The 27,686-nt window shown below is 47.2% G+C and overlaps 1 protein-coding gene across 1 annotated transcript in view; it reads right to left on the bottom strand.

Moving 5' to 3' along the window:
* Positions 1 to 27,686, bottom strand: part of NPHP1 (nephrocystin 1) — a 699,686-nt gene that overhangs the window by 248,909 nt on the left and 423,091 nt on the right. Inside the window, exon 14 of the mRNA XM_086926892.1 lies at positions 4,883 to 4,965. Within this exon, the coding sequence (XP_086783018.1) occupies positions 4,883 to 4,965 (83 nt within the window). The remainder of the gene's footprint in view (positions 1 to 4,882; positions 4,966 to 27,686) is intronic.

Genomic DNA, 27,686 nt, shown 5'->3' with positions numbered 1-27,686 from the left:
GAGGGGAAAATGAGTGGAACAGAGGGCAGAACGGGCAGAGACACGGGGGCAGCGAGGGGTACAGAAGGAAAGACCAGGCAGCGAGAGCAGGGGGACAGCGAGGGGAACAGAGGGAAGACAAAGGGGCACGGAGGACGTATAGGCAGACAACAGCAGTCACAGATACAACAATGAAAATACAGGCAATACAATAAAAGCAATAAAGCGCAGGATGAACAAACCTACCTACGGCCTACCACTGGCCACCAGGGATGAGGCGCAGGTGGCAGCCTGCGGGTGGTGAAGGGCCTCGAACTTCCTCAGCAGAGGCAGCTGGGGCAAGGACACACAGGCAGTGCTGTGCGGAGGAGGAGCGACCTACCTGGTGGGGTCAAGGGTCGCTCCTCTCTAAATTGATTGCATGTACATTAGGTACACTCCAGATTGGTTACTGAGTTACCCTTGTGAGTCCCTAGTATATGGTAGCTTAGGTACCAAGGGCATAGGTACCCCAGAGGCCTACCAGGGGCTGAAGCATGTATTATGCCACCCCTGGGAAGCCTTCCACAGGTCTGCTACTGCAGCATGGGTAAGGTGGTACTTGTACCCCTTACTTAGATATAGTATACCTATATCTATAGACACATATAAACCTATAAGTCACTCTTATGGCCGGCCTTGACAATCTTGAAGGCAGAGTGCTTGGTTTTGTGTGAGGGGGTGCCCAAGCATGAGCTAAGCCCCTCTGCAGCTTTCGGAATCCCTTCCTTATAGCTGTTCTATGATACAGCCATAGCATATACTCTTAAGAGGACTGTAACCTCACAGTAAATGCTAACTTTGGAATGGCTGCATCAAAACATGTTGTGTTTGGTGTCAAACACTTTGGAATCCTACCCCCCGCTAGTTCTGATGGCGGGGGTAGAATTCCACCCTTCTAGAGGGAGAAGACATGTACACACTTACTTACCAAGTAATAGTTTAAAGGAGCCCCAGCATCACAAAATGGATGCTGCTGCCACAGATACGAGTCTGACCTCCTGCTGCTGGATGCAACTCCGGCGAGGAGGCCTGGACGATAGGTTTCCTGTCCAGGGAGGTGCCTCCCCAGACAGAATTTAGTGTATTGGGGCAGGGTGGGTGCATTCACAGAATGCTTTTCAGACACTGCCTGGGGCACACAATGTGTCCCTGTGTGCATACCCCAGTTCAAACCGGTTGCTGGGGCACTCAGCCCCAGCTCTGGAGCGAGACTGGACAAAGGGGAAGGGGTGTAACCACCTCCTCCCCAGGTCCTCCCATAGGTGGAACCTTAGAGTTAGTCCAACCCCTAAACTTAGTATAAGTATACAAACCCAGTCCCTAGGTCTTTAGGTTACCCTGGACGAAACACTGCAACATATATCTTGGAACTTCGACATTCTAGTTCGACTGGAAGACGGAGGAAATCTCCCTTGGGGTCAAGGAGTGAATTCTCTGTTCAAACAGGCACCAAAGAAGCATCTTGCCGGTCTGTATTTTCGAGGCTCCCGCCGGATCCCGAAGAACCTGCGACGCAGGACATGGACTTCCAGACATCACTGAGGCCGACACAAGTCCCCAGCAAAGATGAGACCTGTAGCCATCACGAGAGATGTGGGATTGGAACTCTGGACATCCAGCAAATTTGCTAGTACATCGACTTCCCGAGCTTTCCAGAAATTGTGCATTAAGCTACTTGTAGGCCAAACCCTGAGCACCTTTTGCACCGAAAATTGTGGGCTTACACTCCACGAGTGTTCGGTGGCCCGCTTTTGGCATTTCTGCTCGAGGCTCCTTCGCGATCTCTAGTCCGTCGACTGGCGGGTCCCCGCAAAGGTAAATCCTTTGTTTCTTGGGCTTCCCTGGTTGCTCCAGACCTGCCCTGACTCCCCTCTAAAGGGTGAGTCCCTCAGACCTTGCTGGCCTGCTCTGAAGCCAATCTTTCCATTCTGCGTGGGTTGCTGTTGCCAAGGCTTGTTGGGTCGAATCCGGACACCGATGCTGCAGCACTCGACATCCGACGTGGGACAGCTCGAATCCAGCTCCTGGTTGTCATAGACACCTCTTGGTCCTCATGGCTGAAGAGTGAAGCTTCACCTACATCACCTACATCACCTGAAATTACCCGAGATCGGCTGGTATCTTCTTGTAGCCTTCCTGGTCATTGGCTAGTGACCCAGACTCTGTCCCCTCTGCTTTTGGGTTCTTCAGATCTCCGATCCACTCTTGGATCCATCCGGACACTTTTCATCTGGTCGCCTGCAGCACTTCTTTGCAGCTCTCCATAGGAAACGACGACAAAACTAGACACGAAAAGACACCTATGGACCCGGCTTCTCTGGGTGAGGTAACATGAGTACTTTGGTGCTCCCGTGGGTCTTGACTCTCTAAGTGTCCAGGTCTAAAGGGGTTTTTACCGTAGTCCACTCCTAAGTGTCCTTAATCTTTAAAAACCTAACTGTAACTTTCTTCGTAGAGGTCAATGGTGATTTGCGGCTGTGTTTAGACACTGCATGCGTCCCCGTAGGTCTCCTGCGTCCCTTCCTTGAGTGGTTCCTGGTTGCCCCAGCGGTTCTACAGGCCCTAGGCCTTGTCTCTATGTTCAGAGCGGTACTTATACCACTTTCTTAGTATATGGTTTGTGTGGCCCCTAGGGAAAAACGTATACTGTGCTAATTTACTGTGTGCTACTTAAGTTCTTGTATCATACTTTTACTTCTAGCCTCATAAAGAGACTAGAGGGTTGTGTTTAGCATAAATACATATATATTGTATGTATACCTGGTGTGGTTCTCCTTTCATTTAATCATTCATGAGGTTATAGACTGGTAAAACAAGCTGCTTTACATTCCTTCAAGACTTAGCCTGAAGGCGGCTCTCCACAGCTACCACTCTGATAGCTTTCCATAAAGGTTGTCTGAAACCTACCATCAATAAGGGTCGTTTGGACTGGTGCAAGGTGCCCACTAGAATAGTGGACATCATATGCCAGGCCAACTTCTCACACTCTTCCTCCTCCAGAAGCCTCTGTGCCTCCCTTCTCGACCTTATCTTGGGTATCGGTATTGGCAAGGCCAGGTGCAGCGTCTATGACATCGGAGCTGGCGTCGATGAAGGCCCTCCAGGGATGGCCGGAGGTGCTGCATGAAGTCAAAACGGCACCGGACCAGAGCCCGATGGCGCCGGAGAATAATCCATCCTTCCCTCAGGGGATGGCATCTGTAGCGAGAACCTCAGCGACGGGGGAGGCCAGTTTAGGGTCATCAGAATAAATGGCATAAAAATTGCCTGGGCATAATGAGGTGGTAAGCCCATGTTGAATGACAGCGGTCCCACAGGGCCAACAGGCGCACCGGAAGGGTTAGCTGCCCTGGCGAACATGCCATACATTGCATTTAAGAAATGTGAAGGATCCGTACCTGGAGCTGGAAAAGGTGGGCACAGATCTGCTGCAGCCTGCTCTGGAATAGCCTGAGGTTGTAAGGCTGGATCTGGCTGTGGCGCTGGAGACACCGGAGCGGGGAGAGGAGTGGTCGGAGGCTAAGGAGTTGTTTCCCTGGGGGTCAGAGAACCCCTCGGAGTCGGAGAATGAGCCGGAGTCACCTGAGGTGAAGGGGAAGGTGAGACTTCATCCTTCCTGTGACGCCGTATTGCTGGGGACACCCGACTTCGGCGACTTGTCTTTAGAAGAGCGACTTCTGGAGTCATACCGCTGCTTCTTCTTGTTTCTTTGCCAAGTTGGAGGTGTGCGAGGTCAGTGACTTTAACTTTGATCTTGTTCTCCAACAACCCCTCTTCTGCTTCTTCACCCTGGCCATGAACAGTTTTGCTTCCCTCCCCTTGAGGGCCTTTGGGTTCATCAAGCAACACGAAGAACATCTCTTGACGTCGTGAACCGACAACAGACACCAAAGACAATCACCGCATGCCGTACAAGGTTTAAACCCAGACTTCTTCTGAGCAGCCATTCGCTCTGCTACAACTACAGACAATTATAACAATGTTAAACTACTAAGGAATGGAGAGCCCAGAAAAACAGTTACGCGTCAATGGTGTGGAAAAAAGGGAACTGACGTCAGAACGCCGACGAGGTCTTCTTATGGCTCCGATGACGTACGCAGAGTCGCAAGCAGAGCTGTTTCATTGTGAAGTCCTTGTCGACGTGGGAGAGCTATGAAAAAGGTTTCTCTGGAATGCTGCGCAAAGGGTAATTCAAAAGGTGAAGAATCCACAGGCAGAAGTTGCCATCTGAAAGGGCTCTATACTTAACGCCACCTTGAATGAGTTTGATTCAATGTCCACTATGAATAAGTTGTACCCGGATATGAAAGAGTTTGTCCCCACCATAGCCTGTCATGTCCTGGACTCCAGCAAATCCATTGCCATGCTCCAGGGTACATCTCACCAGCTAACCCAGCTAACCTAACAACAGAGTATGTTCACGCAGAAAGGATTTTGTCTTTAACATACTGCTCAGCTCATACAAAACATTTTAATTTCTTCCAGCGTCCTAATAACCCTAACCTTTCAGTGGGGGGTTACAAGTGAGGTAAAGAGGCAAAGTTCTGGAGTGCACTTCATGACATACATATTAAAAATAGAGGCGGCCTACACAGTGGTCAACTATCTGGGACATATACATTAGTGAGTTAGGAGTTTTTGATCAGTCATATATGCCCTAAGACTATATTGTTGCTGCATGTTAAATCTGCATTTGATTAATTCAAAAGTGGTTTCAAATTACTTACAAATTATACAATTCACCTGAAGAAAATAAGTGTATTTCATATATAGAACAAACAGTATATAAAAAAATATATTAATGCATTGGGTCAAAATCCTAAATGTTATGGTGTTTGTAAATGCAACATTAGTATCTTACTTGGGAGTAGCAGGAATTCCTCCAGAATCAAAAAGTTTTAGAAATGTCCAGCCACAGCTTAACTCTCCCCTTTCTCCAGTTGTCTAGGCAAAAAGTGACAAGGAAGTTTAAAAAATGATCCTTATTCGAGATTAAAAGGTGTAATGATTTGATTATCAGAAAGTACACAACACAGATTGATAAAAATTCAATGTCTTTATTGGGCTTCACTTTTTTCAGAAAATAATATACATATGTTTCTACTTAGCATATACATACATATCAACAATTTTACTTAACTACCATGAAAACCAGACTAAGTGTATCTATACCCAATTAATTACCAGCAATGATCTGTAGTTAGGAATCAACTGATACTTTAACTCAGGAAACACAAGCATGTATTTCTAAAGTTTCAGGATCAATGCACACAAACCATTACTGAAAATCAGCTGTGCCAACCGACAGATGCCTAACAAAGGTGGAAGGACGGCCACAGGGAGTGGAAGGAAAAGAGAAATGGCTGAGTCTTTGGTGACTAACCTGGTGAATAATGGAATTGCTTTCAATGACTTTCGGGAAGTCCTAGATATCCTGGTTGATATGTTACGTTCTGACTAGGTTCCTGATAACATATTGGCGAAAAGAAATTGCTGACACCCAGCTGCCATTTAATCAAAGAAATTAGCCCTAAACAAAAGGATTTCCCCAGAAAATGTGTATTGTTCATTTTGATGTAATAATTAAAGAACAAATGTACAGAAATGTACACACTGATCTTATCAAACAAACTGATTTGCCTACAGGTTTTTTTAAGGTCAACGATGGAGCTAAATATTGTAAAAACAACTGAACAAACAAGCACTCGTAAATGCGTTAGGTTTCGCCTATGTGATTAATAATACGCTTTTATTTTGTAAGTTGTAGCTCACTGAGTACTTGTACAATATAAGTTACAGAAACTCTGTTAAAGTGTTATGACTTGTTTATGCACAAAAAGGCTATATATTGTGCTGTTATTCGTGGTATAGTGCAGGCAAGTAATAGTAAGATTTTGAAAAATCAAATGAAAGAAGGAAATTATAGAATTAATTCATGTAATAGCAACATTATGTGTTTAGAGGAGTTCTGGCATCTTTTGTCCCCAGTGCCACTGCACCTGCTGCACCATTCAAATCGTGACCCGGTTGTCTGCAAAGGAACTGCACTTGTAACTGCCTGTGTAGTAGTAAAATATAGCAATATTATGTGTTTAGTGGGGTGCCTAAAGCCTGAGATCCTGATGCTACTGAACCTGATGCACCATTCAAATCATGACCATATTGCCTGCTAGATAAATGCACTTGTGACTGTCTTGTTAAGTAGGGAAATTTAGTAATAATCTAGGTTTAGTGGATCCCCTAGTGCTTTTGGTCCCAGACCCACGGCACCTGCTGCACCATTCAAATCAAGTCCCTTTTAAGAGCAAGGTAACTGCAATGGTGGCTGTCTGTTTAGCAGTCAAATAAAGCAATATTATGCGTTTAGAGGAGTTCTGACAACTTTTGAGCCTGGTGCTACTGCACCAGCATTCAAATCATGAGCTTAAGCATTCGAACCATGACCCTGTTGTCTGCAAGGTAACTGCACTTGTGGCTGCCTGTTTAGTAGTAAAATATAGCATAGCTTGTCTATATTAACTATATTTTTAACGCCAATGCTTATTACAATATTTAGAATTTGATCATAATGACCAAATAGATTAGGCTGAAAACAATCAATCCAATAATGCTTAAAAATGCAAAGAAAGGTACTGAGGCATGAATAGGAAATGCCACAAATGTTCTAAGGCTAAAGCATCTGCTTTACAAAACTAAGTAATAAAAAGCAAGAATTACAGCATAATATTAGAAGCTGTCTGCCTTTTCCCTGGGAAAAGAACCTATCCTTACAGTGAATGGGGGCTAAACAGTGTGGACAGATTTAGTAGGAGTATTGCAAATGTGTGCAGCCAGGGGAAATTAAAAAATGTTCCACACAAAAGAGAAGGAACTCAATTTGCCATTGGGAACTAATAAGGGGGCCCTTTTAGGATATATTAAATACAAGAGATTTCACAAGCACAGCACAAAAGCTCTGCAGACGAAACCCAAAAAGAAAAGAAAAAGGAAAAGAATATGATATATGTGAATGTTCCTTAGGAAGAAAGCCATACCTGATGGATTTCATCTGTTGAAATATTATTAAATACACCAAACCAATTAAATGTCAGGGTCAAGACTGATTTGCATATGGCTGGGTTCAAACTGGAATGGCATGGTGAGCAAAACAAGCATTTGCAATGCAATAGGTCTCGCATTAGGAAAGTTTGAGCTATTGGTATTGCAAATGACACATTTTGTATTTGTGTTGGTTTTGAAAATAGCGAAATTAATAGCTTTGTCATTTACAATGCCAATAGTTATAACTTTTGCAATTGTGACACCTATAGCATTTGTAATGCAATATGTGTTGTATTTACGTGACTTAGATGTATTGATATTACAAATAACAATGGCTTTTAATTTTTGTAATTAATACTTAAATAAAAGTGTCAGGCTTCTACTTGTCCTTGAATGACGTAGGATAACCAATCTAGCAATGCCCAATGCAATTGCCAATCATCTTACATGTCTTGTTAGTGCAAATAAAAATGAAACATCATGCTGCAGCGCCATGCAGGCAGGGGTCATATGAAGGGCAGCTTTCAAACAGCCCCATACCTAAAGCCAGTATTCGTCCAGTTTTGTGACGTCCCACCACAGATGTGCACCATATTACTGTTGTGTTCCGCGCCTCTCCAAACTCTGAAATCATGACAAAGTTTAGCCCTGCATAGTTTCTCTGACGACCAGTGCTAGCGGCGGACAGTCTTCAAAAAGCTATATTTTAGCAAGCTTCACTGAACCCTTTGACGTAACCTGCTAGTCTGGTTTCCCACCCTCCTTCACGCAGTTTTTCCCCCCATGTGAACGGTGTGTAGGTTGGGCTGGGGAAAACAGTGATTAATCAGGGAATCTTTTGGCTTTGTTCTTCGTATAATAAATACAAAAAATCGTGATACTCGTTGAAAAGCGCTTCAACACCTCGTCAGGAGTTGTAGGCGCTATATAAATACAATAACAATATTTTTGTGCCAACGAAACCACTCACAAATGACGCTCTGTGTGTTTTGCGATGGTTGCTTTTTATTATTTTTTCTATTTTGTGTCTGTACACCTGGTTGGGCCTAACTGCAATAAATGCCAAACATGTCCCTGGCCAGGCGGCCCCACTCCCTTCCTTTACCCCATGTCAGATGTTTCTACGGAATCTCTCAAGTTCCCCGGTCCCACCCGAATACAACATTAAGCTGAACCAAAAAAACATTTTTTAAATAGGAAAACGCATATAAAGAAAGCTTCTTTTTTTTTTTTGCAAACTACAAAGGCAAGCATTTGGTAACGACATCCCCTGTCCGAGCGGACTTCTGTCAAATGATCAGAGGTCGATGTGACTGCAGAAACTAGATTTAAGATATTTGTGCTTTAAATTAATTTGTGCTTTAAGTTAAACCCAGGCTGATGGCTGAGAGAAAAAATGCGCGTTTTAAAAGCATAATAAAGGCAATTTATATACACTTACCCGGCATCCAGCAGTCCACGGGTGCAAGGAATTCAGAACACCTCCCTGGCAGGTCTGTAAGGCGCGCCCCTACAGACATCTCTGTGAGTCTGCCTGCCTGTGCGCACACGTGTGCCTGCGTCTTGTTTATTTTTGCCACACAGGGCAGCGGAGACGGTGAATGTGCATCTTTTATGAGTTGAGCAGGTCTGAATATGTGAAGGTATTCGCCGTCCCTAGCAGTAAAGGCTGTAAAAAAGTGGCGTGTAATACGTGCATAAAAAATGATGCCTGCATTTACATGAGGAGACGCGATTGTGTTCGGCAAGCTGCCTGCTCCCTCCGCTCAGCTGGCAGCTGCTTTGCAATTCATAGCAATTCATTGTAATTTGATGTTAGGGGCAAAACGTGGAGAGAGAAACAATAGGGGGTGTAGCATCCTGCTACAATAATCACAGACACAATTCCTTATTCTTACTGGAGCTTTATTATCATGCTTCCAACCTGTCTCCTGTCCCTACTCTAACTGACTAGTTCCTTTCCCCGGCTCCTCCTGTTCCTGCTCCTCCTACGACTCCGCCCCCCAACCACTAGACTACCTCACACATCTCTACATCTCCCCCTTTCTTGACAAAGTGAGCTTAATGTCCTCAGTGTTCGCAGTTCTTCAATCCACCACACGGGTTGGCGGACGGTCTGTTCTTCAAGCCTCAATAGCGTCGAGTCAGTGGTGGGTTTGGCTTTGGTCACTCTTTCCGGTGTCTTGATCAGGACGTTCTTGACCACAATGCGGGTGAGCGGTTCACTCTCACGGTCTGCAGTCCTCATATTTTCTTCTGGTGGTGTAACAGTTGGTTCGGGTGCTCGGTCCCTTTCATGAGTGGACAAGGTTCTGGTCCTTTTATGGGGACCTGCGCTTACCCTTGCCCCTTCTTGTCTTGTCCGGTCGAGGGCGACACTGTCTTTCACCTCTGGGTCATGCCCATCAGACAGTATGGTATTATCTGACGAGACTGTCTTGGTTCGGTTCAGTAACTCATGCACAACCTCGGATTGTCTGACGATCTCATTGTCTATCTGTGCATGGGCATGTTTTTCACTCATCCGATGATCCCTCTCTGCTGACATGTCCGGCTTTCTCTGCGGACTGGCTGTCAGGTCCCTTCCCGTCCGATGACTAAGGTCCGCTGTCTCTGTTTTTCTTTTATAGGTCCTTTGAGTCAGCCTTTCGGACCCCTTCAGGGGTGACGGTGTCTGGTCCATGTCCGGATATATTTGTGATTGACATGACAGATTGCCTTGTGGCGTGGCTGAGTAATCAGAGACCTTAGTGTGTGTTACGTTACTCTTGACAGGAAGGGTGCCCTTTGGTCCTATGGCGCGGTCGGGTGGTTGACGCCGTGGCTGTTGTCGGGACCATGACTTGGTCGACTCACGGGATCGGACAGCTGTGCTCTCTGGGTCAGAGAAGTCTCTTGTTGACCTCCAGGATCGGACGGACGCACTCTCTGAGTCAGAGGAGTTCCTGGACATGAACGTGCTTTCTGGGTCAGAGAAGTCTTTTGTCGACCTCCAGGATCGGATGGATGTGCACTCAGTGTCAGAGAGATTCTTCTCCCCTCTCCTTCTCCAACTTTTCTCTGAAACTGTCTTTGGTAGTGGATTTTTGAAGTCCGTAATCCATGGCGAATTGTACTTCCCCTTTGAGTTGTCGTTGAGATGTTTCTCCGTGTGCCTTTGTCGGAACGTCTTCAATGCTGTCCCATTTGGGAGGTTGTTTGATGATCCTGTGCTTGTTCCTTGTGCTTGATCCCAAGCGTCTGCCTCATTGCCTTCTTGTTTGGTTCGTTGCAATGGAGGATCAGTCCGTCTTGTGTGACCTGTTTCTCCTTCCCTCTTGTTGGATGCTCCAACACTTCTGATTTGAGTTGTATGTGTTCTTCGGCCAGGTGTTTCCTTGGACTCGTCTTCACTGCTTGTCGACTGATGTTCCTGCGCCGACTTCCGGTGTTGACCAGTGCGACCCATTCTTCTCTGGTTATTCTTTCTCTCCCACTTGCTGTGCCGGATGCCCTCTTGTCCAGGGATGCGATCTGCACTTGATCTTTCCCCATCAGAGCATTGTGTGTCATACCTTGAGTGACGCCTTGAGGAACTCCTGGGAGGTGAATGACTTCTTGGACCGGTCTTTTGGATGGTCGCCCCTGGGTCATCTGATTCCGGGTGATCCTTGGTTGACTTCGAGTGGTCGGATGTTGAGGAGTCTGACCCTGAATAATCTGTGTCACTTTCTTTGTCACCGTATCTTTCCCGTTGTCTTTTTGCTGGTCTGCCTTCCCTCTCTCTCCTTTCAGTTCTGTTTGTTTTCTGAGTTCTATCTTCCTCGGTATCTTGATGATTTGCGCTTAGGTGCACGTCTTTCAATCCTTCTCTTGCTTTGATTTGCATTCCAATGTCGGCCTTCTTGATGATCTCCTTTAACGACCAATGACCTTGCAGGATCTTACACTTTGTGTCAGGATTTGTGCACCCTTCAATGATCCGAAGTCGAACCGCATCCTCATTTGTGAAAGTGTTGAAGTGGCAATCTCGTACCATACTTTGCAAACGAGTGATGAAGTTTGGCAGCGGTTCGCCTGGTTCCTGCCGTGCTGTATTGAAAGCCATGCGATTATGGTCCACATCTGTCTGTGCGTTGAGATGAGCACAGAGCTCCCTTTGGAGTCTTTTATAGATTTCGGTGTCCTCCTTGGAAAATGTCCTGATTGGGCATCGGCCCTCCGGACCCACCAAATGGAGGAGTAGTAGTAGACACTTCCTCTCTCTTTGTTCACCATTGGCTTTTAAGAAATCTTCTAGTGCTTCGAGCCACCGGTGTCGTTTGAGATCCGAGATCCAATCATCAGTCTGCATCGCCGGGGGCGGTACTTCACTGTCTGGAGTGACCTGCGGTGCTACGTCTCTTCCCGCCATGAGAGAGGGAGATTCTGGTGAACGAACTTGGATGGTTCTACTTTCTCCGGGGTCCTCTGTAGGACTGCCCTCCTCTGGGTCTTCTGCAGTTCTGCCCAGCAGCTCTTCTCTCTTCGGCGCTCTTTGGTTTGTGCTCAGTGTCGTCTTTATCGGTCTCTTGCATTTGCTTATGCTTGTTCCTTTGTGCTGTTGTCTTTGCTTGGTCCTTGTGTTTGCTTGTGCCTCTTTTATTTTAGAGACACGTGCTACTTCATTGCATTCGCCACTGTGCATTCGCCTGCGTTTCTCAATGTTCGCGTTTCCACCCGTGCTGACATTTGTTTTGTCAATGCATGTGTGGTAAATCACTCTTGTGGTTGCTCGTGCTTGTTAGTTGATTCACTCTCGTGTTTGCATGTGCTTCTTCTGTCTTGGTTGCTAAGACTTGTTCATTGTTGTTCACGCGCCATTATCCACGCTTATTTACTTGCCTTACCAATGCCTAATTCTTGGCATTTACCAGTGCATGTTTATTTGCATATACCAATGTTTGGTTATTTGCATGCACCAATACTTGTTTGTTCCCTTTCGCCACTGCTTGTTGGTTCCTACTCGCCACAGTATGTCTGTTGGCTCTTGATAGTACTTGTGTGGTCTTCGCCAGTGCTTGTTTGGCCTTCGCCAGTGCTTGTTTGGCCTTCGCCAGTGCTTGTTTGGCCTTCGCCAGTGCTTGTTTGGTCTTCGCCAGTACTTGTTTGGTCTTCGCCAATGCTCGTTTGGTCTTCGCCAGTACTTGTTTGGTCTTCGCCAATGCTCGTTTGGTCTTCGCCAATGCTTGTTTGATCTTCGCCAATGCTTGTTTGGTCTTTGCCACTGCTTGTTTGGTCTTTGCCACTTCTTGTTTGATCTTCGCCAATGCTTGTTTGGTCTTCGCCAATGCTTGTTTGTTCTTCGCCAAAGCTTGTTTGTTCTTCGCCAATGCTTGTTTGTTCTTCGCCAATGCTTGTTTCTGTTCTGTTCGCCAATGCTTGTTGTGAAACTCAGCTCGCCTGACCTCAAAATGGCCGCCTACAGTTTGCACAGGGAGGATGTCCCAAAAGTTGCCTGACTCAAAGATGGCCGCCGTGATCATCTACAGGCACTACTTTCTCTCTCTTCATTCGACCCCTTTTCTTCACACAGGACTCACCGGCAGTCGTTTTCAGGATCAGCACACTCCGGATTTGGCTCCCTCTGGTCAAGGCCACAGTCAGGTGAGGATGGGGTGGGCTCCCGCCTTACTTTGCAGGGTCCTTCGGCGGGGCATGCCAAAACCCACGCATCCAGCGTGAGGTTTTCCGACGTCTGGATTCACTCGGACTCCAATTTTGCCGCGCTCAGCAGCGCTTGGCAGTGGACCTTCACGGGGGCAGTCCACACAGGATTCACTCCTTACCGGCCACAGCAGTCATCAGGTTCGACTGTGGTGGACTCCCAGGTCACTTTTGCAGTTCCCGCTCTCTCGCGCCGACGACCTGCCAAACCTCACGCATTAGGCGTGAGGTTTTCCCGATCTCCGACAGCGCCCGGGCTCAAATTGCAGCGCTCTTAGCAGCGCTTGCTGGCGGCACGTCGGGGACGCCGTCCACGGCTCTAGGGCACTTCTTCTTCCTTCCTGGGCACAGTACAGGGTCGGAGTGGGCTCCCGACTCCTGTTTCTTTCTGGCTGCTGGGTTACACACACTCGGCGGGGCTCGCACTTTCAGCGCCACAGGGTTTCTTCGACCGAGCGTTTCAGCGCTCCCAGGTCGGGATTTCCTCGGGATTCCCTAGCTTCTTTGGGTCGCGGTTACTTGTTCTGGGCCACAATCATCAGGCCTCAGCTTTACTCGGCAGCGGAGCTCTTCCCTCGACGCTGCATGGGGACAGGGTGTCTGTATGTGGTCTCGTGGGCTGCGGTCAGTGTCATCCCACCCTCGTCGCCAGTTGTAGCATCCTGCTACAATAATCACAGACACAATTCCTTATTCTTACTGGAGCTTTATTATCATGCTTCCAACCTGTCTCCTGTCCCTACTCTAACTGACTAGTTCCTTTCCCCGGCTCCTCCTGTTCCTGCTCCTCCTACGACTCCGCCCCCCAACCACTAGACTACCTCACACATCTCTACAGGGGGGAGGGGGGAGAAATTTAGGCAAGCGCTCGGCTAATTGATTCTGAAAGGAGAAACTAAACGAAGCTTCTTTTTTTTTTTTGCAAACTACAAAGGCAAGCATTTGGTAACGACATCCCCTGTCCGAGCGGACTTCTGTCAAATGATCAGAGGTCGATGTGACTGCAGAAACTAGATTTAAGATATTTGTGCTTTAAATTAATTTGTGCTTTAAGTTAAACCCAGGCTGATGGCTGAGAGAAAAAATGCGCGTTTTAAAAGCATAATAAAGGCAATTTATATACACTTACCCGGCATCCAGCAGTCCACGGGTGCAAGGAATTCAGAACACCTCCCTGGCAGGTCTGTAAGGCGCGCCCCTACAGACATCTCTGTGAGTCTGCCTGCCTGTGCGCACACATGTGTGCCTGCGTCTTGTTTATTTTTGCCACACAGGGCAGCGGAGACGGTGAATGTGCATCTTTTATGAGTTGAGCAGGTCTGAATATGTGAAGGTATTCGCCGTCCCTAGCAGTAAAGGCTGTAAAAAAGTGGCGTGTAATACGTGCATAAAAAATGATGCCTGCATTTACATGAGGAGACGCGATTGTGTTCGGCAAGCTGCCTGCTCCCTCCGCTCAGCTGGCAGCTGCTTTGCAATTCATAGCAATTCATAGTAATTTGATGTTAGGGGCAAAACGTGGAGAGAGAAACAATAGGGGGGAGGGGGGAGAAATTTAGGCAAGCGCTCGGCTAATTGATTCTGAAAGGAGAAACTAAACGAGGTGGGGAAGAGAAGTCTTCATGCCGGGCAGTGGTCACAGCGCCGCCCGGCCTTGATCGTACACGTTGCATTTAATGAGCGGTGTGCGAGGCACATGTAACAAGCCTCACTGACTATTTTATAATGATTGTTTATTTATTATTTTGGTGTTTTTTTTGTTTTGCATGGAGTGGACATAATCACACAGGATGTTGTAGCATTAAGTGTGATGTGTGTTGAGCGGGTAAACGTTTCTGTGTCAGGAAACATAGGCTAGACGAGTAATATAAAACAAACTCACGACATTAAAAAACAAGACTATATTTTATTGGCTTGGCCCGCATTTTTATGTTAAAAGCAGTAAAAAAAAAAATTCAATAACTTAGCATTCGAAATCACCGCCGCAGCCCTGCTCCGTGTAAACCGGAAGTCAGGCACTTTTGGCCGAGACGGGGGCGGGGCCTGCAATCCAGCAGGAAGTTCCGCCCGCCGCCGCCGAGGAAGCAGTGAAGCCGGCCGACTCCGACCAGCGCTGCAGAGACACGAAACACGCCGAAAGAGCCCGGTGAGTGGGAGGGGAGGGGGAGTGGGAGGGGAGGGGGAGGGGGAGGGGGAGTGGGAGGGGAGGGGGAGGGGGAGGGGGAGTGGGAGGGGAGGGGGAGGGGGAGGGGGAGTGGGAGGGGAGGGGGAGGGGGAGGGGGAGGGGGAGGGGAGGGGAGGGGAGGGGAGGGGAGGGGGAGGAGGAGGGGAGGGGAGGGGAGGGGAGGGAGGGGAGGAGGGGGAGGGGAGGGGGAGGGGGGAGGAGGGGGAGGGGAGGGGGAGGGGAGGGGGGGGGGGGGGGGGAGGGGGAGAGGGGGAGGGGAGGGGGGGAGGGGGGGAGGGGAGGGGAGGGGGGGAGAGGGGGGAGGGGAGGGGGGAGGGGGGGAGAGGGGGGAGGGGAGGGGGGAGGGGGGGAGAGGGGGGAGGGGAGGGGGGAGGGGGGGAGGGGAGGGGGGAGGGGAGGGAGGGGGGGGGGGGGGACGGGGGCAGGGCTAATGTGAAGGCCTGTGTGTATGCGTGTGTGCGTGCGTGTGTGTGTGTGCATGTGTGTGCGCATGTGTGTGCGCATGCGTGACTGTGTGTGATTGAGAGAATGCGAGGCAGGGGATAGTGTGCCTGCGTGTGCATGCGCGCGCCTGTGTGTAAAACGGTATCTTCTTCGATAAATAACACGCACAGATACCGTTCTAAGTGGCACATTGCAATCACACAACATCTGCACAGGTGGAAGCCTCGGATCTACCATTAATTGTGTATTTTTCTTCCATCCATGTCGCAAATGTGAAGTGCTCGGTGCATTGCTTTAACAGCTGAGTGAGTTAATCAGACTAATCATATTAAAAAAAATCTCGGCTGTGGGGTCTTCCTGGTGTTTGACAAAAGCACACTTTGAGCCCCTCCAGCCGACCCTCTCCTGAGCCCCCTGCGCAGCCTTGCCCGGGTGCTGGAACCTGTGCGCACAGGATCGCGCTTAAAATAAAGCGCTCTATGCAACAGTGGTGTGCGTATGCGCTACACGTCAAAAGATTTCGGGGTTGCTTTCCCCCGGCACTTCACGGGGTGTGCGCAGTGTGGGACACTCTGCAGCTTTGTACTACTGTCTAGTTTAGTACTCTGGAGAACATGAACTGATGGGTAGAAAGAAACCTACCTCTTGGGAGGACTTGGCCGATCTGGACCTATAAGCGGCTCGAGCCTTTCTGTACCTCAGGGAAGCTGTGTACCCCTAGGCAGCATTGGCCCCGATAAACGTCTATGATCTTGCGACACTTTGAAACTCCTATACAGTTTTGACACCGGAGGTCCGTGACTCGTGGCAGCTTTGCCATTGTCCTTGAAGCCACAGGCATGCCAGGTCCCCAGAACATCTTTGAGTCCCTTTTCTGCTCACCCCTATCAGCAGCTTGAGACCCCCTGTGCTGCTCATCCTCCACTCCTATGCTGTTGGCCCCCTGGGCAGCTTTGCCCTTCTCTGTTATTTGGACACCGCACAGCTTCACCCACCAAGGCAGCGTCTACTGCACTCCTACATGGACAGTTTTGCCAGTCACTATCTTTGTTAGAACAGATTCACAATTGCTTTATTAACCTTCCTGCTTTCTCAAATTTGCTTGAAAATGCACAATTTGCACACTCTTTTTTTTAAAATTTTTGCGGGGGGAGATCCCCCCCAACCCCCTGTGGGTGGTTTGGGCTCACTACATTGCATTACCGTGTCGCGAATTGGTGCATGTCGAAAAAGTGTGTAACCAACATGAAAAGTTTGGAAAGCTGTGGTCTATGCTAATCCTTCCGGCTTTGCTATGAAGCACTGCTCCGTCTTGTCCCTTTGTAACTCTCAGGGAGCAGGTTCTTCATCTCCTTTCCACATATCAATGCGAGGACGGATTTAGCCCTGGTGCGCCCAAGGTGTGGCCCAGGCCCTGAGGTGATCCCACCCGCACTCCCTGATACTTGAGAGGCATGCCGCCTCTGGAGTGTACCGGGTTGCTCCACGGTGTGCCTTGCAGCCATCTGTGCCGCACTCAAACCAGCAACCTTTACTTGCTGCTCACATGTTTTTTACAAATCTCTTATGATTTCAGTTTTTATATTTAAAAAAGGCTGCAGGTTGCAGACAATACAAACACACTATGGAGGATTTTACTTAAGTACCAGCAGGCAATGGTCTGTTTGAAAGGATTACATGGGAGGGGTTGGGAGCGATTTCCTGTTAAAGAGACTGTACATGAAGAAATCTCCAATTAAATTAACTGCATTCGGAGATCCCTTTAACTTTAAAAGCCACTGCACGACTGGCTTTTAGAGAGAAGCTGCAAATTGGGATTTCTTTAAACAGGAGCTTTTAAAATCCAAGCCAGTGAAACAATTTAAGTGCAGCGCTTTGTTTGAAATGAGCAGTCTTCGCAGCAGTTCTTAAAAGTTGCACAATGCCGTTGGCTGTTGGGAGGAGAATGCTAAACAGCTGCTTCTGAGTGGAAGCGAGTGTGTACTGTGCGGAATTACCTTCTACAGAGAGCAAAGCTTGAGGGGGCATTTTCAAGTTAACATGCGAGCACTGCATTTCCACAGCAATACACGTGCGCAGGCAAGAGTAGCCACATGGGGGAGCATTTCTAGTCAACCTGGGCAGCAGAGCAGGAAGGAGTGGCTGCATGGGGGGCTATTCTAAATCATCCTGGATGCGCAGGCAGGAGAACCGGTATGAGGTGCATTCACAAGTCAACATGCGTGCGCAGGCAGGAGGAGCTACAGGGGTTGGAGGGGGGACATTCTCATGTCAGCATGCCTGCATAGGCAAGAGTACCTGCACTTTGGGCATTACAAAGGCAACGTGTGTGCTGCAGGAATGCATGGATTAATTACATGTTTATAAAGTGCCCAATACTCGAAGAAGTGGCAGCACAAGTGCACTTCAAAGTCAAATTGAGTACACAGGCAGAAGTAGCTGCATGAAGGGCATTTCCAAGTCATCCTAGGTGAGCAGGCAGGAGTAGCAGTGGGTGGGGGCACCTATAAGTCAACATGCTTGCGCGATCAGGAATAGCTGAAGGGAGCATTACCAAGCTAACATGCGTGCGCTGTAGGAGTTGCTAGAAGCACCCCTTAGGTCAAAGATGTGACAGAAGAGAGGCATGCATGGAAACATCTGCCAGTTACTTCTGCTCAGGTAATGCTGCTACCTATTAGTGTATTTACTATTCTACAGTGCATATGACTGAAGCAAGACAAAAGGTTGCTGTGGATTTAAGTGATTATGAGTTAATCACCCCGCTGTACCGAAAATAGTAATGTACTTATAAATGTGAAAAACTTGTTTATCATATTTGTGCTTTGTTGACATTTCGTCAATATCAAACGGTCAAGGTCACCTCTAGTCTATACATTGGAAGAGCATTTTACAAATTCCTTACGAAAGTATACAGAAGTGGTCCTAGACTGAATGCCTTTTCTGTGCTAAGGAAGCAATTATACTCTAAGGCTACCTCTCTCTCTGATCGGGCAGTACATTTAGATATACGATTTCCACAGGCCACAAAGTGATTGCAGGTTTACCAGTGGGAGACCTTCCTCTGCTTAAGAAACAGCATCATTAGATTATCCTTGCCTTCTTAACTTCGATACATGGTCCTCTGGGACATGAATAACGTTTTAAATCTCCTGTCCTCATCGCACACTGGGTGGAAGATCTTCAACGCCCTCTCACGGAAACTGAGTGGGGAAGGATACTGCCGGATCCGATAGGCGTCCCACACAGCATGCGGTTCCAGCTCATACAATACTCCATTACGCAGAGGGCACACCTCATGCCAGAGCAAATATACAAATACTATGCTGATGTGTCCGCCACCTGCCCATGCTTTCAAGCTGTTGATGCAGACTTGATGCATAGGCTGTGTAACTGTCCGAAACTGGGGGGAGTACTGGGAGTCGGTAGTGACAGCACTAAATTGCTACACGGGCCGTGCCATTTCCCTAACCTGGGAGACCTGCATTTTGCAACTGTACGTAAACAAACGTTTGCGAGCTACCTCTGTTTCTGGCGTGAGGGCTGATCACTCCAAATAGACCGATCACGAAGCGTTGGCGCTCGGTGGAACCCCCGGCGGTGCAGGCCTGGAAGCGCTCACTGCAGATTTGGGCTGTGGCAGAAAGCATAGCTCTGCGCAGAAAAGAGGCACGTGGTCTCTAAGATCCCAATTGCAGAAAACTGGTACGCAATACTACGGAAACTCCTGAGCAATGATTAGGCCCCAGAGCCAGACATTGGCCCTACAGCAGGCGAATAGCAACGGAGCCCCCTCACAGGTAACATGTAACCTAACACATTTAGCGACACGTGCGATGGCTAAGCGCTGCGCCTACACAGCCACGCTGACTTAACCAGAACTTGGTGCCCCCGCCCTCCCCGTAACACGCAAGCCACCTTTCAGGCGCTGCTGCAGTGACATAATCTGCACTCCAGCAGCCCATAAGCGCACTGTACACCCAGTTATTTGTAGTTACCCCCGACTCCTCCACCGCTTAACACCCCCCCGCAGCACTGACATACGGAAGCAGCGAGAATGCACTTCACGGGAAAATTACCCACCCTCTGGCACGAAACCGCAAAGTGCAGGGCACACACCGCTGAGCACTCTCGTCTGCCCTAGCCCATAGCACATAATTATCGCGGCACAAACAAGGGGGCAGAGGCTTAACTCAAGTCCTCTGTAAACGCTGCTCGAGCAGCAAAATGGCGGCCCAAAGCGCCGAAAATTTTCAGATTCGGGGGCGTGTTTGGCCGTCCCCAAAAGGGGCGGGGCTTAAAAGGGGAAAGAACAGAGCCAACACGCCCCCGAATCCGAAAGAGACGGAGCTTCTTTTGAGGGACGCCTCTGTCCTCCAATGGTTGGCCTCCGTTTAGGAAGCCAGCCAATGGAGGAGAGACGGAGGAGAGAGGCGGGTTAAACTGCCCTACTGAAGATCATTAAATCTCCGACTTCCGGCTGGCAAGCCAGCCTTCGGTCCTCGACCTAAAAAGATGGGTAGAAAAATAGACTGGCTTATGTGAAATTATGCCTACTATTTTCAGTTGGAACACTCGTATGTGAGATGCTCCGTCTTGTCTGCTTAACTTATCTGCATCTGAGTGTTGTTCCCTGGTAGGTGGGCTGCCACTATCTATATCTGTGTTGTGTTAGCAAGACTCCAAATTTTCTGTGCCAGCTTCAAAAGAGTGTATGGCTTCATTCAATTTGTTTGTTAAGGAAGAATATTTCTGTTGTGTTGTATGTTTGCTTGGATCTGGCTAGTTGTTCCTAGCACTTGTCATTAAAATGCCTTGTGGGCTAGAAAAATCATTTTAGATCTAAGAAGATGATATGTTTCAATGCCTCCTGTTATGTCCACTGTCCTCTGATTTTGAGTTTGTCTCAATGTGCGTTCCATCCTGTGTGTAACACATCCACAATGATGGTCCCAGAGTGGATCATGTCTGTGAACATGTTTTCTTGTGACAACCATCTTAGGCCCTTCAGTAATTTATGTATGACAAACACTAGAACATCCCAATCCCCCATCGAGTTTTACCACCCACCAGAAAGCAACATGTGCATGGGTTTCGAATATATTCTCACAACTGGTGTTAAGGGGAGTGCACAATGGAAAGTATAATTCCCAGGCAGCGTGTGATCATAAAATTAAAAATGCAGTACAAGAAATGAGTTCAAAAGGTAACAAATAAAAAACAACCATTTTTAATTAAAAAAACACATACATTAACATTTTGTTAAAAAGACATCATTTGATGACAACAATTAATCCATATTACAAAGGATTGTATTATAATTAAAAAACAACAATAATGATAAGTGGCAGAGATAAATTCTTCGACGCGCATTTCGGCACTGTGCGTTAAGGGGAATGCATGAAGCCATTTTGTCTTACATTTTTAAGACCACTCTCATTGTCAAAGACACTGAATTGTGGTAGAGACAAAACTGCTGTTGTAAAGTTACAACTCACTTCTAAATGGGGCACTTCATTGCACCGAGTACGTTCAGGCCTGCCCTAAAAACACTTTGTCCTCCAATGGATTTGGAGATTTTTTCATATTAATTGTGAAACCAAAAGTGAACAAGCATTTCATGACCTTTTTTATTCTGTTCTGCAATATTTGTAACAAGTTCAGTTTTATCAGCCAACCATCTGCGTAAGGGTACATAGATATAATTAGTTGTCTCAAGTGCGCAGACCCTAATGCTGAACAATTTGGGAAAACCCATGGTCCTGACTTTATTTCAAAGTGTAGCACTTTTAGTTGATCATGGGAACCTAAGATACCTGCGATGTTTCTTGGTCATTGGAACATGGAAGTTGCTGTCCTTGAGGGCTAGTGTTCTTCCAACATCAGCAACAACTCCTGTAAAGCTGAAATCTTGGCCTTTGTAGTCCTGGTGAATTTGTTTATGAACCTTAGATCTAACATTAGTCTTAATGTCAGTTCTTGTTTGGGCATGAGAATATAAACAGAGTAAATACCTGTGCTTTGTTTCTCCTATGCTACTTCTCAGTAACAGTTCTAATACCTTTTGTAGCAGAACATATTTATTGTCTTACTTGTACAACCGGTCTCTTTGGTGGTATAATGGGAGATCTACTTGCCAATTCTGCAATACGTGTGGCGTATGATGTTAGCATCTATTTACATTGTGTAGCTGCCTGCCCTTCAATCAGAGAACAACCTATTCCGTTGTCAATCAGAGCACTGAGATCATTGAGTGTTACAGCAGGATAATTTGCTATTGTGATCAGCACCACTAGAAGCTTGGGCTTCTCAGCTTCCTCTGCTTGGCAAGGGCTGTAAGTTCTGACCTGCCTGATGCCATTCTTGGGCATCCTCTTGACTCCCTGAAGTTTTCTACTTTGAAAGTGTTGTAATTGAAAGGGAGTGCCTGGTTCTGTTATGTTTCTATCTTTTAAAATCTCTGCATACTTGTAGATCTTCCTCTTCACTTTATTGGTCTTTTGCTTTTTCATCTATTCCACAAAGTTGTCCATAACCCGGCCAAGCATGTTTCCTGTCATGAATGGGGTATTAATGATGTTGAAGAGCAGTTCAGGATTAAAACCTGATATTCTTAGCAATGCATGCCTTCTAATGGTAATACCAGTTCACAGTTGATGTCTTGAAGTATCTGCAGTGTCAAAAGATGATTTTAAGGCTGTATTTGCTATTTCTTTCTCCTACTGTACTACTGTCTTTGCTCTCTATAATCTTGCCATTGGTGCTGCATCAACCCCTTTATGCCATCCAACTGCCGGTGCCCATACCTACTGAGCAGTGAGTTTGAGTTGGCAATTCACTTATCCTAATGGCTGCAGTGATGGCAACAAGAAAAGCTGCTTTCCATGTGAGATGCTGCAACAAGGCTTTAAGTATTGATTCAAATGGAGGGCCCATCAATTTGGAAAAAATTAAGTTCCAATGGAGGAGAGGGAGCCCTAACTGCAGGGAACACCTTTCTAAGCCCTTCTAAGCTGTAATGGCTGCAAGGTGTACCTTTATTGAGAAAAACTGCAGCCCTGATTTAGCCAAATGTAGAAGATACAAGATGAATACAGCTCCCTGGCATGAAATTGGATTGTGATGTTTCTGTGTACAACATAAATAAAACCTTTCCATTTGAAAGCATATGATCTTCAACTGGAAGGTCACTCAGCCTCCCTAAGAATGGCCATACATTATTTAGAAATAACAGATGTCCATATTGGAGGAATTCAAGAGCCATGCTGGCAAGTTCAGGGATGGGAGGTTGGGATGCAGTATCTGTCCTCCGAACTTGAACAGGAGATCTTGTCTGCATGGCAACCTCGTCTGAGGTCTATCTGGCAGATGTAGAAGGTCCTTGAACCACCACTGGCGATGCCACTTTGGTGCTATTAGTATAATTCTGGTCTCGGATTAATACAGTTTGAGAATCACTGGTGGAATCAGAGGAGTTGGTGGAATCTTGTTGCAGTATTTTCAATTGTTTACGTCTGCAAACAGGTCTATTTAAGGATATCCCCATTCATGAAAAATGTCCTGTAACACCTCGTCGTTGAGAATCCCAGTCGTCATTGTCTTTAAAATGTTGACTAAAAGAATCTGCTTGCATGTTTTGAACGGCTGGCAGATGAATGGCTGCCATCATCAAGTTTCTGGCTAGTAGCTATTTTACAAATGGTTTGAGCCTCGAGAGACAGAGGGCGAGAGCGGGTTCTTCCCTGTTAGCTCACATAATGCACAGTTGTGTTGTCGGTCTGGACAAGGATGCAAGTGTTTGAGTAGGCTTGAAAGAAAGAGTCTGAATGGAATCCATGTGAGTTCTCCAACCCTCAAAGGAGGCATCTTTGAATAAAGTCTGACTTAGTGTTTCCCCACCATCAGATTATTCAGTGGAGACCACCAGGTGATAGATTGGTGTACAGCAGGGGTCTCCAAACCGGTCCTGGAGGGCCGGATCCATGCCAGATTTTTAAAATAACTACATGTATCTCAATGGGGATATCCAAAAAATCTGGAATGGATCCGGCCCTCCAGGACCGGTTTGGAGACCCCTGGTGTACAGCATGTAACAATGCCAGCTTGCCTTCCCAGCAGTTGGAGTGTTGATTTTGCTGATCTTCCAGGCACTGCTGCAGGGGTCGCATGGGCAAGCTTGCATGCAGTACTATGAATATGCAATTTATTGACCCCAGTAGAAACGCCATCCGCCCCGTAGATGGATGGTGAACCTGTGGAAGATTGCAACATTTCAGAGTGATTGATTGTAGTCTCTCCTCCGAAGAATACACTTTTACGGACTGTGTGTCCTGTGTGGCCACAAGGTAGTGCAATTACAATTTTTGTACTGGGCATGATGTCGACTTTTGGAAATTGATATGAAGACCTAGATTTGTGAGTGTCTCGACACAGATATCAAAATGCTCCTTTGTTTGTGAAGGTGAGGGGTTCTTGATGAGTGGATGTGGATGTGAAAATAGGTTTAATGTGGAAATATGCACACATCCAATCTACCTTTATGCAGTTTTGTGTAAATTTGTTAAAGGGCAAGCATTCAAAACCTTTTGCGACATATGTATTTGTTGAGCACTCGGGGCTAAGATAGGTCTGAACTTTTATTTTGGTGCTTTCTTTTTTCCATGAAAGTAACAAGAATACTTTCGTGATTCCCTTTGATGATATAGAACCTCCTCTATAGCCTCTTTTTGCATTAGGGTGTTGACTTCCGACTGCAAGAGGTCTAGCTGGCATTGGGATATTTTTGTGGAAGGAACAGTAGGCGGCGGAGACCTAATGCAGAGAGAATAGCCATTCCATACAATATTTTAGACCCATCTGTCTTGTGTGATTTACTGCAACTCTTTCAACTGATTGAAGATACTTCTGCTTACCGGAATGACGCAGCGAAGGGGGAAGTGACAATTAGTTGTTTTGCAGGCTTTCCTGTGGCTGCTGTTGACGTGAAACTCTTCTTCTAGATGGTCTGGAGCTTGCCTGCTTCTAATGTTGCTGTCAGTGAGGGGTTTGAACCCTGTGCTGGAAATACGGCCTGTCATAAAGCCTCTACCTTCTGTGGAATTTCATTTCTTTTCTAGGCCAACAACCTTGAGAGTGTCCAATTCTGTCTTCATTCTGGACATCTCCTCGTCTGCATTGGTCCTAAAAAGCGTGTTACCCGAGAAAGGCAGGTTCATAATTCTATGTTGTGCCTCTGGCTTCAACCCAATAAGATGCAGCCCAAGTGATCTTCTTGCACATATGCTGGGTGCATAACGATGCATCCACAGCTGCGCTAATAATTTGATTCAAAACCGGCCACCCTCATGGAGTATTTCCTGAAAAAAGTTTGCGCTATATAAAACTCAGCAAAAAAAAAAAAAAAATAAATTAAATAAAATAAAAAAAGCCGAACAACTTGCAACCTTCATATAGGATGCTGATGTTCCACACATCTATTTACCCAAGGCATTGATCTGCTTACTCTCTTTGTCAGGTGGAACCAAAGAAGAGGAATATGCTGCAGAGTTTGATTTCTGTGCAGCTGCCGCTATCACAGAAGCTGGAGGAGGATCAGCTCTCTGAAAAAGGATGTTTTCATGAGGAGCCTTGTATTTCTTAAGGATTCAAGATGGGGCAGATCTCAGCCATACTGGAGTTAAAAATAGCTGCAATGCCGGCCCTAGGATTCCGGGCACCAGTGGCAAGATTTGTCTTGAGGCTGTTCTGTGATGCAATGTTTCGAAGATCACAGATGCCATCGTCCTAGTGGTTGGAATGTCCAAAGTCAATTTTGTCGCACCTCTAATCAGGACATGACTGAAAGTCAAGAGATTGTCCACTGGTGAATCTCTTGCTGGAGATTAATCTGAGAGCATCAGAGAATAATCTTGTTCCAAAAAAGAGACGTTATAGACCAAAAAGATGATCTCCTGCCATGTCTGGCTGATGCAGTATGGTTCTAGATGTTGTTCTAGATCTAGAATGACGACAGATAGAAGTACTTGACCTTCGATGTGATGGCTGCAGACTCCTATATGGTTTGATTCTTAGAGGAACTGTAGGAGGTACAGATGGTGTGCTAGAAGAGAACCTTGAAGGTGTTCTTTTCGGAGATAGCGTATGTGGTGTGACTCTGGAAGGAGAGTGTCTGTGGATACTCTGATCCAGAAATCAGAGGCACAGGTCTTTTTTGCAGGCTTTTCAACCACCTAGGGGAGACACTGACGGTAGACTATAACTTGGATCTAACAGGAGATAGAGGCCTAGATGCCATCAATTTCACTGAGACACTATGGACCTCTGTTGATGTCGATTGAGGCCTTCCACAGAATGGGAAAATGTGTGTTTGTCTCTCGACATCGATGAATGCTTCTCCTTAGAAGTTGTATGGGATTTCCCACAGGTGTCGACTTGGACAAAGATGGATGCCTCGTAGACGTCAGTGTCAATGGTGACGTCGAGTCATGAGACTTCGACAGTAAAAACTGTCACCTGGCCGACCTTGATGGCGATGGCTGTCTCAACGTCGACTGATGGTCCCTCCTTGCCAGAGATTCGACTCTCAACGTCGAGCGTCAGGTGTGTTCTAACGTCAAGTGATGCGTCGACCCCACCATCAGCAGTATTTTCAACGTTAAACATACTAGTATTTTCCTCAACGTCATACCTCTTGACATCGATTGTGACCATGTTCTTTCGTGTTTTTCACACGATCTACCTATGTGAGTCTTTGGGAGAGCAGGAGGACTCTTTGAAGGAAGAATGATGCCCCCACGGCATCTTGAAGATGCAGCTGATGCGCTTTCCTAGGTCCATGAAGCCTGATCTTCTCCCTGTCCTTGAGGGTGCCCTGGACAACTTCTGGCAGTGAGGACAGGTGTCAGGACTTTGACGGGCAGACCATACAGACTGAGTGAAGATCAGTTTAAGCCTTCTTCTAGTCCCACAGGAAGGACACTTCATGAAGAGTAAATGCATATTTTGACACAAAATCACAATTTTTCTATCAGAAAATAGATTGTCAGTACAGTAGGTACTGGCTATTATCAAGTGAGACTATTTTGAAAATGTTTTAGAAACATGTTTCTGGCTATTCTTGTCAAAAAAGGAGAGCCCAGTGCTCCAGGATCCTAACAGCAGTAACTGGAAAATTAACTGAGGGCCATGGTGGGATACAAAGGTTGTTGTGAGGTTCTTAAAGGCACAGTGCCAGTTATTTATGTTTACTCTTTTAATGTAACCTATTGGTTACCAATGTCTCATATTTTCTTTCCGTTTAAATAAAGGTTTGTTGGATGCTTCCTATGGTCAGTTTTTTATTATTAACATGAACTTTAATGATTTATGGGGACGCTAAAGAGCCCGGAGCAAGATGGCCGCACCTTAGTGCTGCTCCGCTGGTCGGGATCACAATCCGCCTATCATCCGTCATATTGGGCACCATCCACAGCTGAAAACAATAAGTCATCAATCCTGACACAAGGAGGAATGCTCTGTGGTCTTTAGGCTGACTGCCGCACGTCCCTAGCAGCTTTACCTCTGTCAGACTTTGCTGGAGTCTAGAACGCGGCCCCGGGGACTGCGAGTTGCTGACCTTCTCTCCTGGGTACGGTGATTTGCTTGCACGGAGCCCACCTGGTGATAGTGACCTTCCTGCTTGCCGCCCGCCCCGAGGCGCATTGCGGGAACACTATACTCTGCTATTCGGCGACCTGGTGATACCCTGGGCAGCCGCCATTTCGCAACTTGGACTGGCGAGGTGAGACGCTCGCTGTGCGGCCCCTACCTGCTGCCGAAGTTGTAAGGCTGTTATCCGTGTTGGTGGCCTTGGGAGCGGCGGTCCTGCGGATGCTTCTCCCTGGTGCTTTGCTCGCACTGCAGCCTCTCGGAGCTCTGTGACACCTTTCTGCACGCCCTGCAGCTACTGGGTAGTGGTGATCGGCTGCCCCTGAATCGCGGCTTCAGCGTGAGCGGTCATCGTATCAGGCATCAGCAGCGCTCCCCCCTGGGATCGGCGGCGGCTCTTAAAGGTACACAAGCGCAACGCCATTGCGGACACCGGGACTAAACGCACACCATTGTTTCTCTGGCACAGCGCCTGCCTTCAGTTGCGGACCTCGCTCCTTTTTGACGCCGCATGGTGCATTCCCGCGCTGCGCCCATTGGGGAGCCGAGGGTGTTGCTGGATGGGCTGTTGCTGCTGTGGGAGCTGTGACCTGCATAGTACTGTTCACGGCGGTGTACAGTACCCGTACCCCATTGTGACTGAATTGCTGTTTGCACTCTTCTG

The sequence above is a fragment of the Lissotriton vulgaris genome, chromosome 6, assembly GCF_964263255.1.
Source record: "Lissotriton vulgaris chromosome 6, aLisVul1.2, whole genome shotgun sequence".
Lineage (NCBI taxonomy): Eukaryota > Metazoa > Chordata > Amphibia > Caudata > Salamandridae > Lissotriton > Lissotriton vulgaris.
The sequence above is the reverse complement of the archived record's forward strand: the minus strand, read 5'-3'. Positions and strand labels throughout refer to the sequence as shown.